Here is a 13,212-nt window from a genome sequence, read left to right as displayed (position 1 = left end):
TTCTAATTTGTTAAAATTAGAAGAAATTTAGTTCAAAATTCAACAAAATCAACTTTTTTCTGCCCCTTTTATCCTATTTTCTGCCTCTTTTATCCTACTTTGTACGAATATACTCCCAATTCAGTAAATTTCATACCTCCAACTTTCCTTACCGTACAAACATGTTTACCACAGTTTTAGAGAGGTTCATGTCTACTATTAGGATGGGATAACGCTTGGACATTTTAAGGCAAGAATGTCTTTAAGTTTTTTAATTTACAAGTGGTGTCAACTGTCAAAGTTAGATCCAATTCCTGATTTGGTGTCACGTGAAACTCTTTTCCCACATTGGATCTGAATGACCAAAGACTCGAGCATACAAGGATAGGTAGGTTAGAGGGCAAGCCCTTGATTCGGTGTAACGCCAAACCCTTATTCGGGAGGTTCTTGTTCCATCTTCCACATCGAATTTGGATGGGAAAGGATTTGTGCATATAAGGGCAGGTGGGTGATCCGGTGTTACAAGACAAAGCTGGACGGTTAGTTATAGGCAATCCCATACTCTTTCAAGTTTTCCTTCGGGGGTGAAAAAACTTTTGTGCGCTAACACACAGCTTCCATTCAGAAAACAAAGTTTTAATTTCGAAGTAGCACACAGACAATTTCAAATTTTAATTTTATTTATAGAATCCGCATTTGGAAGAATCTGCAACATTTGGTGTGACATTCACCACAACTCACTTCATCTATTAACCATTTCGAATCAACAAAATAAAGGAAGCTACCTCCCTTGGCAAATGCTTTGCATATCTAGGTGCTTTTAATTTCATACAAATTATCATTAAGCTTGAAAATCGAAGATCCCAAAGCATATAAATCATATTAACAGATGCAATAAAGTAGTTCCGGAGGATGAAACCTAACATGAACCTAAAATTTTTTAACTTGGACAAAGGCTCCTTGCCTGCTTCCTGATTCAAGCATCGCCTCTAAAACAGCCACATCACGGGCACCTTCAGCAAAAGACATGCGAGGTTCAGCTCTGTAGCCACTATCCTCCTGCAACAAAGAGGATTTGCTTACTAGTATAAGTTACAGCACAAAAAATATTAGCAACAATCAGAGCTTCAAGTGTTAAATTTCTCCGGAAAATTTAGGTTTCAGCTGTTCCAATAAATTTGGAAAGGATATTAGAGCAACTACATAAACCAAATTTAGTTGTTTGATTATGAGATGGCCAGATAAACGAGAAATGATGCAGTGAAATGAGGTATTTGCAAAACGAATACGAGATAATGGTGTTAAGCTAGATAAAACTAAGAGTTCCTGGAGAAGCTATTATCTAGAAGGTTGAGGTGGGTTAGGGAATAAAAATCAGAAAATGAATTACCTTGTTTTGTTTCAACAGGGCCAATTTGTAATATAAGAATATATCAATGTTTCATAGAATAGAAAGACGTTAAAACCAACTCTTAAAAAATTTAGTACTTGCATATGTTGGAAGAGGAAAAACAATGAAGTAAATGCATGTATATATTTATAGCAGCTTCGTCATCTTAAATTACCTTAACATTGGCCTGTGAAATGTCATGTATGAAAGATTTTAACTCTTCGTCCACCCCACTGAATGGGTAGAAGAAACTCTTGCTTTCGCCGTCAGCAGTATAAAGGAAAACCTGTGATAGAATTGTAAGATATCCATAAGTTATTATTTCTCACAATTAGAACGGAACGAACCTTCAATCCTCATGGTACTAATTTCTTAAGCAAATTAAATTAGAGACTATCAAAATTGACATATGAATTCCTCTTGCAGGAATTCGAGAGCTGATTTTCAGTTTACCGAGTACCCATGTTTCCCGTCTTTGTTTCCTCGCTCAATTTGCAGTGTTCCGTTTAAGCCAACAACTCGCCATAATACCTATAGGTACTAACAATATTAGCAAGTATAGAAGGATACTATGTTACATGGACTTGGGTATGTGCGTTAGGTGCATGTGTTAATGTCGGGTTTTAAAAATTCCCATCCCCAAGGGCATGGGGTAAATATCTATTTTATTTGATTTTTTTTCTTCTATTTTTTGAGTAAATAAAGCAAAAGAAATATAATAAAAGAGTTTTTTTTTTTTTTTTTCTTTCCTAGTTGATAATAAAAGAGTTTTATTTATAGTTGTATGTATTGGACATACTTGATGACCAACCATATACATGTGCCATGAGTCGGACATGCATACTACACACATTGTTGAAGGGTTCATGTAACATAGGTGCCATATTGAAGCTATTAAGTATATTTTATCATTTCACCACACATACCTTGGGCGATCTTGTGGATACCACCAATACGAAAACTCCAGAACATCCATTCTCAAGTTGACTAAAGAGACAAACAGAAGTCCAAATTCTCACGTCAATCTTCAGTAAAGAATTGTTCATAAAATTCACTCCATCCTTATAAACTTACAATGTAGAGGAGATGTTATCTGGTGGAGGCAAAGTCAAATCTACATGAGAAGACAGAGCTGATACTGAGGCGACTTCACACCCAACAAGCTGTTCACATCAACAGAAAAAATTATGTTAGGATCTGAGTTACAGCCAAAACATGTATGCTGCAACAAATCATATGGTCTATTAATATTTAAAATCCGCCCGAAATTAATTTGTAAGAGGGCTCTGTTAAGCTGAGACTAACAAGTTTTGTGTTCCAAGGGGCTGCTGTCAAGTGAATAGCAAAATCATGTCAGCAAACATGAAGTACCTAATGACACTTCATATTTGTCTTGAATAAAGGTGTGACAACAAACATATTAGATTCGATCTCACTTTTAAGTAATTTGAAACATCAGGAAAGGATGACAGGAAAATTCAAGTATGGACATAGATCCTTTATTTTGTTTATATTTGTTAACTCATTGACCTAAACCATAATAAATTTTGTCTAATCCTTTTGCATTATTTGATAGGGAAAGTTAAAAATGGAGGACTTTGCGATTCCTACTTCATAAGTTGAATGTATCTAAATCTAATTGAACTCTGTGCTACTTATAACACACGGATCCTTGATTTGGACCAAGATTGTACTAAATCTTATTTGATTTTCTGCTTTTTGGGTTTATCTACCAACTCAATAGAAAAAGCTTTGGAATCTCAGTTCGCTGATATGAAAGATCAGCCTTCTTCTCTTTCCGATTACTATCTTTATCATAATTTCAGCTGGAAGACAGAACAACATAATAAACGTCATTGAATGAGCCCACGGAAGTGCCAATCAACCAGGTTACCAGGCTTTAGGATAAGGTGATATCCCACCACTCACCATTAGTTTTTGATATTAAAATTCAATAGAGATCAAATTGGAACAACTGCCCCTTTTAATTTCATTTCTTTGGACTCCACGAGAATTTGTCAACATTTCCCATAAAATCTTCTTGTTCCTAGATGTCAAAACATTTGTTTGATGCATGGAAGGGGGTTGTTAGGGTAGCTTAATAATTTGAAAAAATTTAACGCAATGCGCTTGGATGCACACACCAAAACAAAAACATGAAATAAATCTATTCTACAAAAATCATGTGATACACAAGTTCATCAAATGCCATTATGATATTAAATGCTATGTGAAATTCAGCTAACAAAGCCTGTGGTTCACTACTTGGCAGCACATTCTTTTTAACAAGTAGAGAAAATTACCAAAACCGCAATGAATTTCATAAGAACACTTACCATCCTCAACCCTGCAATGAAATGTACCCCCATATCTAGAACGAAACCTCCCTGCCAAAATTGAAAACACAGAAATAAATAGGCATGTCATCATAAGACTACAGTACTATACAAATGGCTTACTTCAAGTTGGATTGTCTGAAAATTAATGGTTATATTAACAATCAATTGAAAAAAAGAAAAGAAAGAGAGAGAGAGAGAGAAAGGAAGAAATCCTTGAAAATTGAGAACTTAAGAAAGCATATTTAGACTTGCTACATGTTACAAAGATATGATAATCAACCCTGAATTCACCCTTCCATTTCAGATGCCATAGTAGCACTTTTACCTCTTGTTTTTGGCTTAATAAAATGTGGATAATCATAAAGGCAGCACGCTAAAAGATGCGTCTTTCTTACCAACATTTGGCATACTAGGTTGCAATGTGAGAATACATGCATCAACATAATTTAAGCCAGGACAATATATGTATTAACTATAACATCAAGAAGTCACTTTTAATCAGATTGAAACAAGGCACGTTCTTCATGTTGTGCCTCTTGCAGTTCAGAGAAAACAATCTACAGTAATCAGTTTTACTATGGAACACATACAGTAAAATTGCGCCTCCAAGAGCTTGAGAAGTAAGGATTTGAACTGTTCATTGATCCTTCAACAATTACTTGGACGCTTATCATATCCCCAATGCCAGCCACTAGTTTTTTGCCCTGTAAAAAGAATAATAATTATTTAACGAGCCATGGTGAGGGAGGGGGGAACTATGAAGCAAGAGGTACCTCGACAAAAGCAGGTTCAAACCGATAATTTTCTGCAACAGCCCATATTGGTTGACCAGGAATCTTGGCGCAAATAGAATTATAGCTTGACAATGCAGTTTCTGCCTCAATATTGGCTGCATAACTTGACAACTGATCATTTTCGTAAGAAATGAAATTTTATGGCACAACATATATAATTACAAAACATATCTTATCCAAAAACGAATATATATACAACCCAAATAATTGGGGAAAGGCATTGTTGAAATGTGTTGTTAGATACTATTTCCCAATTCAATTAATACTTTAAAATGTTAAGGTGTACTTTAAGTTATCAATTAAAAAAAGAAAAGAAAAGGAAAAGGTATAAGCATAAGAATTAAAATACAATGGGATTGTCCAAATTTTTGTTTGTGAAATCCACAGATTACTCTATGAGCAATGACCATGTCCTGCTCTGTGATGTGTTTTTGTCACAAATCATATATGCCAAGGCTAATTTTTGAAAAAAGAATGTTTAGTGTTTAATTGACATTTTGACATGGATTATTGAGCATTATGTACCATTTAAAGTACAATTGGAATTGTAGCCCGAATCACTTGCAAGACTTTAACTTATAGATCTTCTATTTTATTAGGTGCAAGTGGGGCTTCTGGTTAGTGCTGATTAGTGATTTAAGAACAGATTAGGATACATAATTAGCTAATACCAAAAAGTCACCATCATAGAGGTGCATTGGACCTGGCATCTCTTAATTATGTTGCAGTGTATCTGATTAAGAATAATTGTCCCCCCAACCCCCCACCACCAACCCACGCCCCGGCCCCGACCACCTCCCCCCCCCCCCCCCACAAAATCAACCTCTCTCCAATGAATGAAACACATTTCACATTTTTTCTAATAAAAATAATGGGAGTAAAAAGGCAACAAAAAGACATCGAGGTAGCAAAGAAAAAGAACACCACCAGAAGAAAGCCAAATAGACACTAATCAACAACATTGAAGTTCCAAATCTTATTGCTTTTACATATATGAAGTGGGATAAATTTTCAACTGGAAATGGTCAGATGTCAAATTTCTGGAAAGATACTTGTTTTGAAATTCTTTGTTCAGGCTTTCCTGATTTATTCCTGATTGCATTGAATAAAGATGCCATAATTTAGGATGATATACTGACTTTGAAGGTTAAAGTCCAGTGGTTTTTATCTCCATTCAAATAATCAAGAATCAAGAAGACATAATAGACCACTCTTTCATGTCGATTTTTAATTGCAATTCAAATTCAGATACCTCTGATTAACAGATTAGAACTCAGCAAATCAGGCCACCTCTAGTTCTATGTTAAATCATTTTAGGAAGGTCTTGGAGGGAACTAGAAATGATTGCTCAATATGTGGATGCCAGCCTCAGAAGAGCATTCTAACAATAGACGAGCTTTTTTGTACGAATTCATAATACATAATAACTTTATGCGTGTGCGCGCACGCAAGAATGACTCTTAAGCAATTAATCACCCCATCCTCAACGGAACAAGGGGAGCCTTTGCACCCATCTTTTGAATAAAATTTGGCACTCAATCAAGAGTAAATTACTTTTTGATTTTCTTCAAGCTAGGAACATTAAAAATGAAGCAAAATTGGAGGAAGTTGGGCTGTGGCATACAACAATTGGAATAAACTGATTGGCGCATTTCTGGAGAGTCAGAAGTTTTTTCAAATCCATTGCTTTTCCACTTTGAGGTAAGAGAACTCTGACATGTTTTCAAAGGAGTGGAAAAACACATAATTCGTTCAGCTTCTTTTTTCATTCTGTAACAAAAACTATGAGTTCCCTCATTAGATTTCTGATGGGGTGAGTATTTTTTTTGTACTCATATTTCTAGTTTCACACCAAGCTTTGCTTTTCCATTTTTTTTTATACTTTTGGCTGGACCAACAGAACATTTTACCGTACTTTAATACTTCTTTATTTTCTAACTGTGCCTCTATTCATTCTCCAAAGGAATTTTATCAATAGAATTAATATAATACAAGAGATGCCTTATCAAGAACATTAACCAACTCCTTAATGTTCTAGATTTGGGATGATCTTCAACAGGTAAAGTTGCTTCCACGCTATAATAGTTAAATGCATGAAAGCCGCAACAAGTAATGCAGGGGAACAGATAAAATTCTCAAGAAATATATATATATGTAACAAGTGAGGCACCATATATAAAGATTTAATTCAATTTCAAACTTTATACTACTTACAAGCTGCTGCCGGTTTCTCTTCAGATCCACCATGTCAGCCAAGCAATACATAAGGCATGTCCAACAGCAAGTGTTAGTTCATTGCAAAGGAAACATTATGCAAAGGGTAAGATCTGCTATATACAACTAATAGCACATGAACAAAAATTTGAAATGATTAATTATCTATTTAATGCAAGGCACAACTGCTACAGGCATCCTTATCTTGCTCAAAGGAGCATCCAACTCAATCAAAGCTCACAGTAGAACTTTGCATTCTTTAGAAAAACAAAGATCTAGAACCTTCAGTGATAGTTATTCAGAATTCAAATCACCTTGAAGGACATGCTTGCCTGCCTTCAGCAGCCTCAGTGCGACATCTACCTGCATAAATTGGTTCATATGTGCTGACGTAAGAGAAAATGTCAAACTCATGATCATAACATGTTAAAGCAATTACTCATTTCAAAATAATGAAGAATAGGGAAATGCTAACAGGGTTTGCTGGGAATGTCGTTTAAAATGAGCTAAATGCAAAGCAATGATAAATCTATAACCATTTCTTTTCTTTTTCCCTTGTTCAAAGTTATGCATTTCTTATGTAACAAAATCAAGGTCCACCCCATGATACTCATATGCAAAATTATAGTTAAATCTGAGGACTTAAAAAATCAGCATATGTAATAGCTATCTGTCTCTTGGCACATCCAAAGGCATTCTCAAATGGACAATTGATAAAATGAAACCAGAAAAAAAGAACCATGGGAGTCTTGTTCAACCATCCACATAATTCTGGTGGATAGACATCAGATTCTGTCAGCTCAAGCACTAGTTTTTACGAAAATTGTGTGGAGGAATGAGTCCAAAAGTACAAAATTTACTTATCTTTTTGCTTCTTTAAAAATAATAATAATAATAATAATAATAATAATAATGATAATAATAATAATAATTGTAATTGAAAAAAAGATTTCCTAACCAAAATTGTTTTCATGTATAACATCTTTCCAAAATTTCCTAGAAATATAAAAGGATGTGTTTTTTCTTTAAGGATCTCTTTTTCTTTGGTAACAGTAAACTGAGAATGTCCTTTTTACCACAATAGGAACAGTTAAACAAAGGTAGATTATTTGGAGGAAGAAGATTTCATAGGAGTTTTCGGATTGAAAGGAGCTTTCAAAAATCACAACAATATCCTAATCCTCACCTATCACAAAAACTCTTCTTTTTGCAAATGGTATCTCATTTGTGCGTCTCATACACCTCTTATCAATACTGAATGAGAATAAGTGTTCTAAACAGAGTTTGGTCTGAGAAAACACTTTAAAACAAATTTGGAAACATTTTAACAAGTTGAAAATCATGTAGGTTACTTTTTGAAAATTAGAAATTACAATCATCATTTATCACACTTCACTGATTTAGTACCAATGGCTGAATCGAGTACAAATCACTGCAATGTTAGCTGTTGAGTTGAGTACTGGACTTGAATCTGAGTACTGGCGCTCAACAATTTGAGCTTTACAACTTGACATGATATTTGATCTGATTGTTTACATGATCTAGTATCTTACAGAATTAATATTTATTTTTTAGCAGTGGTATAGAAAATAATGATTCTTTTTTTTCTTTTTTATCCTGGTAAAAAACTCCACAATTCTCTTGCCAGACTCGAACCCTTTACTTCCACTTTGAAACGAGCACACACACACACACACACACACATACACAAACAGTTATACACACACTTGATTTAGTACAAAAACTTGGATATCCAGGAAAGTATGTACCAATGCAATGCATTCGTTTAGAATCATCATAGTATTAAACAACACATATCAATTGATTGATAGATATATATGGAGAGAGAGAGAGAGAGAGAGAGAGAGCATGCCTGAGTTTGTCCAGCCAGAACCACCGCAACCCCAAGTATGGAACTATCCTGAACAATTTCATGAAGACCCTCGTCGCCCCACTTACATTCAACTTCCGGGAAAAATTTACGAGCGATCTCAACAGCACCTCTAGCTGATTCCTACATACACATATATGCATAAACAATAAAACCCATTACCAAAAATTTCAATTTCTTCTTTGCCCCTGTTTGTTTACCAAGAAAATGAAAGAAAAGTACCTCGGTTCGGCTCCAAATTGATTTGAGAACAAGGAGGTCAGAGATCTCAGCTAATCTGGGAATGTATTGGGTCCTAACGAAAGTGCCAGCGCCAAGAATGGCGATCTGAGGTAGCTTCGTCATCTCCTACTAAGTTGAATGTGTTGGTGATTAATTTGCAGTGTATGCAAAACCAATATATATATATATATATATATATATAGGTGCCTAATCGTTTGTTTTGTGATAAATAAATAAGGTGCTAATGAAGGGAACAATTTAAAAGCTGAAAATGTATGTTGATTTCAAGAACAGATTGAAAGTGAATGTGGGGCGTCAGTTTTAACTTCTGAAGTGAAGGCAAATAAATACCAAATAGGCAATTGCTTAGGACTTTCTAATTTCATGTCCAGTTCTTTTTTTTTTCTTTTTTTTTTTGGTATAATTATACTTACCTCCTATGAGGTTAGGCGTAATTACAGGTGGTACCCTTTATGTTTCAAAAATTACACCGTCCTCTCTCAAAGTTTGCACCGTCATAACACTTAGCCCCTTCATCAATGCCGGTCAATAAAGATTTTTGATGATGTCAGCAAATTTTGAACATGAAGTACCATATTTATCCTTATTATAATTGCAAAGACATTTCCACCCTCATACACTCTCAAATATCACATTTGATTCTTCTGTGTATACATTTTCTCTCTCTAAAACTTATTATTACAGTGTCTCAAGGGTTAAAAGAACATGACTATGGAGACTCAGCAGCTTAGGAAGGCACTATGGCGGCGGTGATAGGGGGTAGTGGTGATCACTAGCATTGATGTCTTTGATTGAATGGCGTTAGTGATGGCTTGACGGAGGTACTGAGGCATACATAATAATCCTTCACTGGAGTTCCTCCTTGAAATTAGAATTCCAGCACGAGCGCAACCCCTGATTGAGCCGATCATCGGCGACCTCACCGCCATATGGGTCGAATTAGTACCCATAGACTCCGAAGGAGCATAAAACATCCTCTCTCCCTCTCTGCGACCTCCCGATGAATGATTTTGAAAAAAAAATCCTTCTGATCACCACCACAATCCAAAAACCTCCTTAGATCAAGACCTATTCAAGTTCTTCACCAATCTGAACTCTGTAATCAGCCCAATCGACAACAATATCGTCTTCTATAGGAACATCATCCCCTACAACGACGACCAAGACAAACTCAATGAGTACCAAAAGCGCGACTACTTCAGTGTCGTCAAATCATCGTTGTTTAACAAGTCTCGCAGCTCTTGGTTGATCGGCAATTCGAATCGCTTCACCGGTGAGGACTGGTCCAACTCGCTGGGGTTTCTAAATTCGGATTTGCATCCGAGTACGAGTTTCACCAGGTACGAATATTCGCTGGTGAATATCACGGCAATCGTGCCCATGTCGGCGAAGTCGAGGGGGCGAATGTTCATGCTCAGACCGGCGAAGTTTAAGCTGGAGATTGAAGTTTAGTTACGAGGATTGACTGATTATTAGGGATGGCAATTTCCTCCAACCCGCTGGGTTTTCGCCCCGCTCCGCTCCTAATAGGGCAAATTTGGAAGCTCCATAAATGGGTTTGGGACGGATATGGTAAAAGAATAGAAAACCCGAAGCGGGTTTGGGGTGGGGGCTGATTTAGTGATGCCCCCACCCCAGCCCCGCCCCGACCCCAATTATATATATATATATATATATATATATATATATATATATATATATATATATATATATTTAATTTAAGTGTCTATTAATATATTTTGATTAAATATTCGCTAGAATTACTGCTTACTAAAATTCTACAATTGTGCACGTGATTCAATCTTCAAAGGTTCAAGATCTTAATATTCTATCCCAAGTCCAGGAATTAATTCAACAGTTTCCACTTTACCGCAATTAAACGGAGTATGCGGGGCGGAGTTGGTATTTTGTCTACCGGAGTAGGGGCGTGGATAGTATACCAATTATAAACCCGTCTCGGAGTTGGAGCGGAGTTGGTACGACGAATTTTTTAATAGGGCGGAGTAGGGTTTAGCCAACTCCATCCCAACTCCGCCCCATTGCCATCCCTACTGATTATTGCCTTATGTTGTGCTTAACGTTGTACGGCTTACAAAGTCCAGGACCTGAGCTATGATGGTGGTTGTGGTGGAGTTAGGAATGGCGAAGGCGGTGGCTGTGACCGTTACGTTGGTGGTGAAGATGGTGGCTCTCCAAATTTAGGCTCCAAACATGAGAAAAAAATAAGTAAATAAAATAAAATAAAATTCCAAATAAAAAAAGTTGTTAGGGTAAAAGAGTAAGTTAATAACAAGTTATTAATATTAATATAATAATGGGGGTATATTAGTACATTTACATAGATTTCTAACATAACCTATCGACGATCACATTGAAGGGAGGTAAGTGATATTTTTGAAACGTTGAGGGTACTGCATGTAATTATGCCTAACCTTAGGGGAGGTAAGTGTAATTATCCCTTTTTTCTTTTATAAAAAACACAATACATAAAAAATAAAAAATAAAAAATTTATTGTTTAAAAATTATATAGTAAAAGAAATGTTCGATGGATAAGGTAAAGAGGAAACCTTAATGAATATAAGATTTTGATTGATGAATGAATAAATATATTAGACAAATTTTGGACCTAATATAAGATTAGGTGTGTGTGTGGATAATGTCTAATTTGTAGATTTTAGTTTACTTTGAGGCTTATTTCTTATGTGATTCTTGTAAGTTAGCATTTTTTTTTTTTCTTCTCTTCAAAGTCCTTATGTGTTTCATTTAGAAGAAATTAGAATATGGGGTCGATTTGGCTAATGTTTTTTTTTTTTTAGTGTATTATATCGAAATAAAAATACGAAACATGTTTGATAATATTTGTTGTCATTTAAATAGTAACGAAGTACTTTCAAAATTGAAGCCAAAATCGGAAGCATCAAAATGATACTTTTGTTTGCTTCTGCACTGTAGCAAAGCACTGTTCAAAAAAATAATAAAAAAAAATTCTAAAATAACATCTTTGACTAGCCATTCAAATTTTCAAACTTGCAACACTTTTTACTAAACATGCTTTCATATTTTTGGTTGTAAAAATCTTGTAACAAATTTACATTACCAACACAAGTTTTGAAATAGTGTGAACACACTCTAAAGTAAAAACATTATTTCTGCTTTGGGTCAAAGCAAAAACACAAAACAGCTGTTGTTGCCAAACGAACCTCATAAAGCGTTGAATTAAGGGTACATTAAAGTTCGGAAAATTTTAAATTTTAAATTTTGAACAAGGATCGAGGATTTGGTTATAAGTTGAATTACTGCTATGGTTAGGTTATAATTGGCAAAAGCCTTAATATGGGCAATTCTTTATCTTATTTATTTTAAGGGGTTGTGAGCCAAAAACATCTCTATGATGCCATGTATATAGCGTGTATAACCTCCCTTTACATTTCAAAAAATTCATAATATTCAATTTTTGAGCAAATAAGGATCTGAATGTTGAAAAGACTAAAGTATTCATGCATAATTTAATAAAAATAAATGATTAAATGTGAAATGGCTAAAGTGTCCCTCATTTTTTTTCTTCATATGTAAGGGCATTTTTGAAAGACAAAAAGGGTATTTTCAAAATTTTATATCTTAAAATGTCATATATAATGCACATGAATAAATTTATAACTAAATGTTACCTCGAGTCATTTTTTGATCATATTTTCAAATTTAACGCACTTATATATCCAAAAAAAAAAAGTATTGGAGGTGATATTTACCCAAAATTTAAGCATTAGAGGCATTTTTCTCACGTTGCCTTTATTTAGGATATGGTGTTGGCCTAGTTAGTAAATTCGCGTATGATACGCGAATTAAACGCGTACGTACGAATTTTGGGAAAATATTCTCGTTTGCCGATCAGAGTTGAAAGATACATTAAAATACATTGTTTTTTTTTTTTAATTTTTTTATTTTTTTAACATAATCCCGTATGTAATGCATTTATTCATTTTGGTTGCTCTGTTTAATTCGTGCCTAAATATATATATATATATATATATATATATATATATATTTATATATTTTATTTCATTCACGTTTCTAATGGTATATTTTTTTCAAACACACATTTTTAACACAAACTACCGTCTTTTGTTTAGTATAGCTCTTCTCTTTCACACCATCAAAATAATACTATTTGTTGTGCAATCTCGGGAAAGACTGTGATCATTCAGTTGTTCTACTATCACTCTATTTTTTTGTTTTTAATCCCTTATTATTGTCAATTCAATGTTTGATCTTTACATTTCCGTTTTTTTTAAACGTATTTGAAAAAAAATATCGAATTATACTCGTACATTTTCGTATCCATATTTTTTCATACCGTATTT

At 34.6% G+C, this 13,212-nt stretch overlaps 1 protein-coding gene across 1 annotated transcript; it reads right to left on the bottom strand.

Annotated features, from left to right (window-relative positions):
• Positions 1 to 705: 705 nt before the first annotated feature.
• LOC132271487 (dehydrogenase FPY6-like) lies at positions 706 to 9,156 on the bottom strand. Its single transcript, XM_059772873.1, has 12 exons — positions 8,830 to 9,156; positions 8,590 to 8,730; positions 7,031 to 7,079; positions 6,717 to 6,734; positions 4,482 to 4,597; positions 4,299 to 4,412; positions 3,706 to 3,756; positions 2,444 to 2,532; positions 2,296 to 2,356; positions 1,823 to 1,900; positions 1,545 to 1,655; positions 706 to 1,038 (listed from the first exon to the last, which is right to left on the bottom strand). Exons 1-12 carry the CDS (start codon positions 8,950 to 8,952, stop codon positions 910 to 912), a joined length of 1,080 nt encoding a protein of 359 aa, XP_059628856.1. The 5' UTR covers positions 8,953 to 9,156; the 3' UTR covers positions 706 to 909.
• Positions 9,157 to 13,212: the final 4,056 nt, after the last annotated feature.

The sequence above is a fragment of the Cornus florida genome, unplaced genomic scaffold (assembly GCF_030987335.1).
Source record: "Cornus florida cultivar Cherokee Brave unplaced genomic scaffold, ASM3098733v1 CherokeeBrave_3.0.0_Hap2_Chr08, whole genome shotgun sequence".
Taxonomy (NCBI): domain Eukaryota; kingdom Viridiplantae; phylum Streptophyta; class Magnoliopsida; order Cornales; family Cornaceae; genus Cornus; species Cornus florida.
Note: the sequence above shows the minus strand (reverse complement) of the source record. Positions and strands in the feature narration are given on the sequence as shown.

Bases quoted from the DNA above. Each gene is read 5' to 3' on its own strand.
- LOC132271487 (XM_059772873.1), bottom strand. From the start codon at position 8,952: ATGACGAAGCTACCTCAGATCGCCATTCTTGGCGCTGGCACTTTCGTT. The intron at 2,357-2,443 runs GTAAGTTTATAA...TTGTCTCTTTAG, and splicing joins GATAACATCTCCTCTACATT to TCAACTTGAGAATGGATGTT. The intron at 1,656-1,822 runs GTAAACTGAAAA...ATTCTATCACAG, and splicing joins ACGGGAAACATGGGTACTCG to GTTTTCCTTTATACTGCTGA.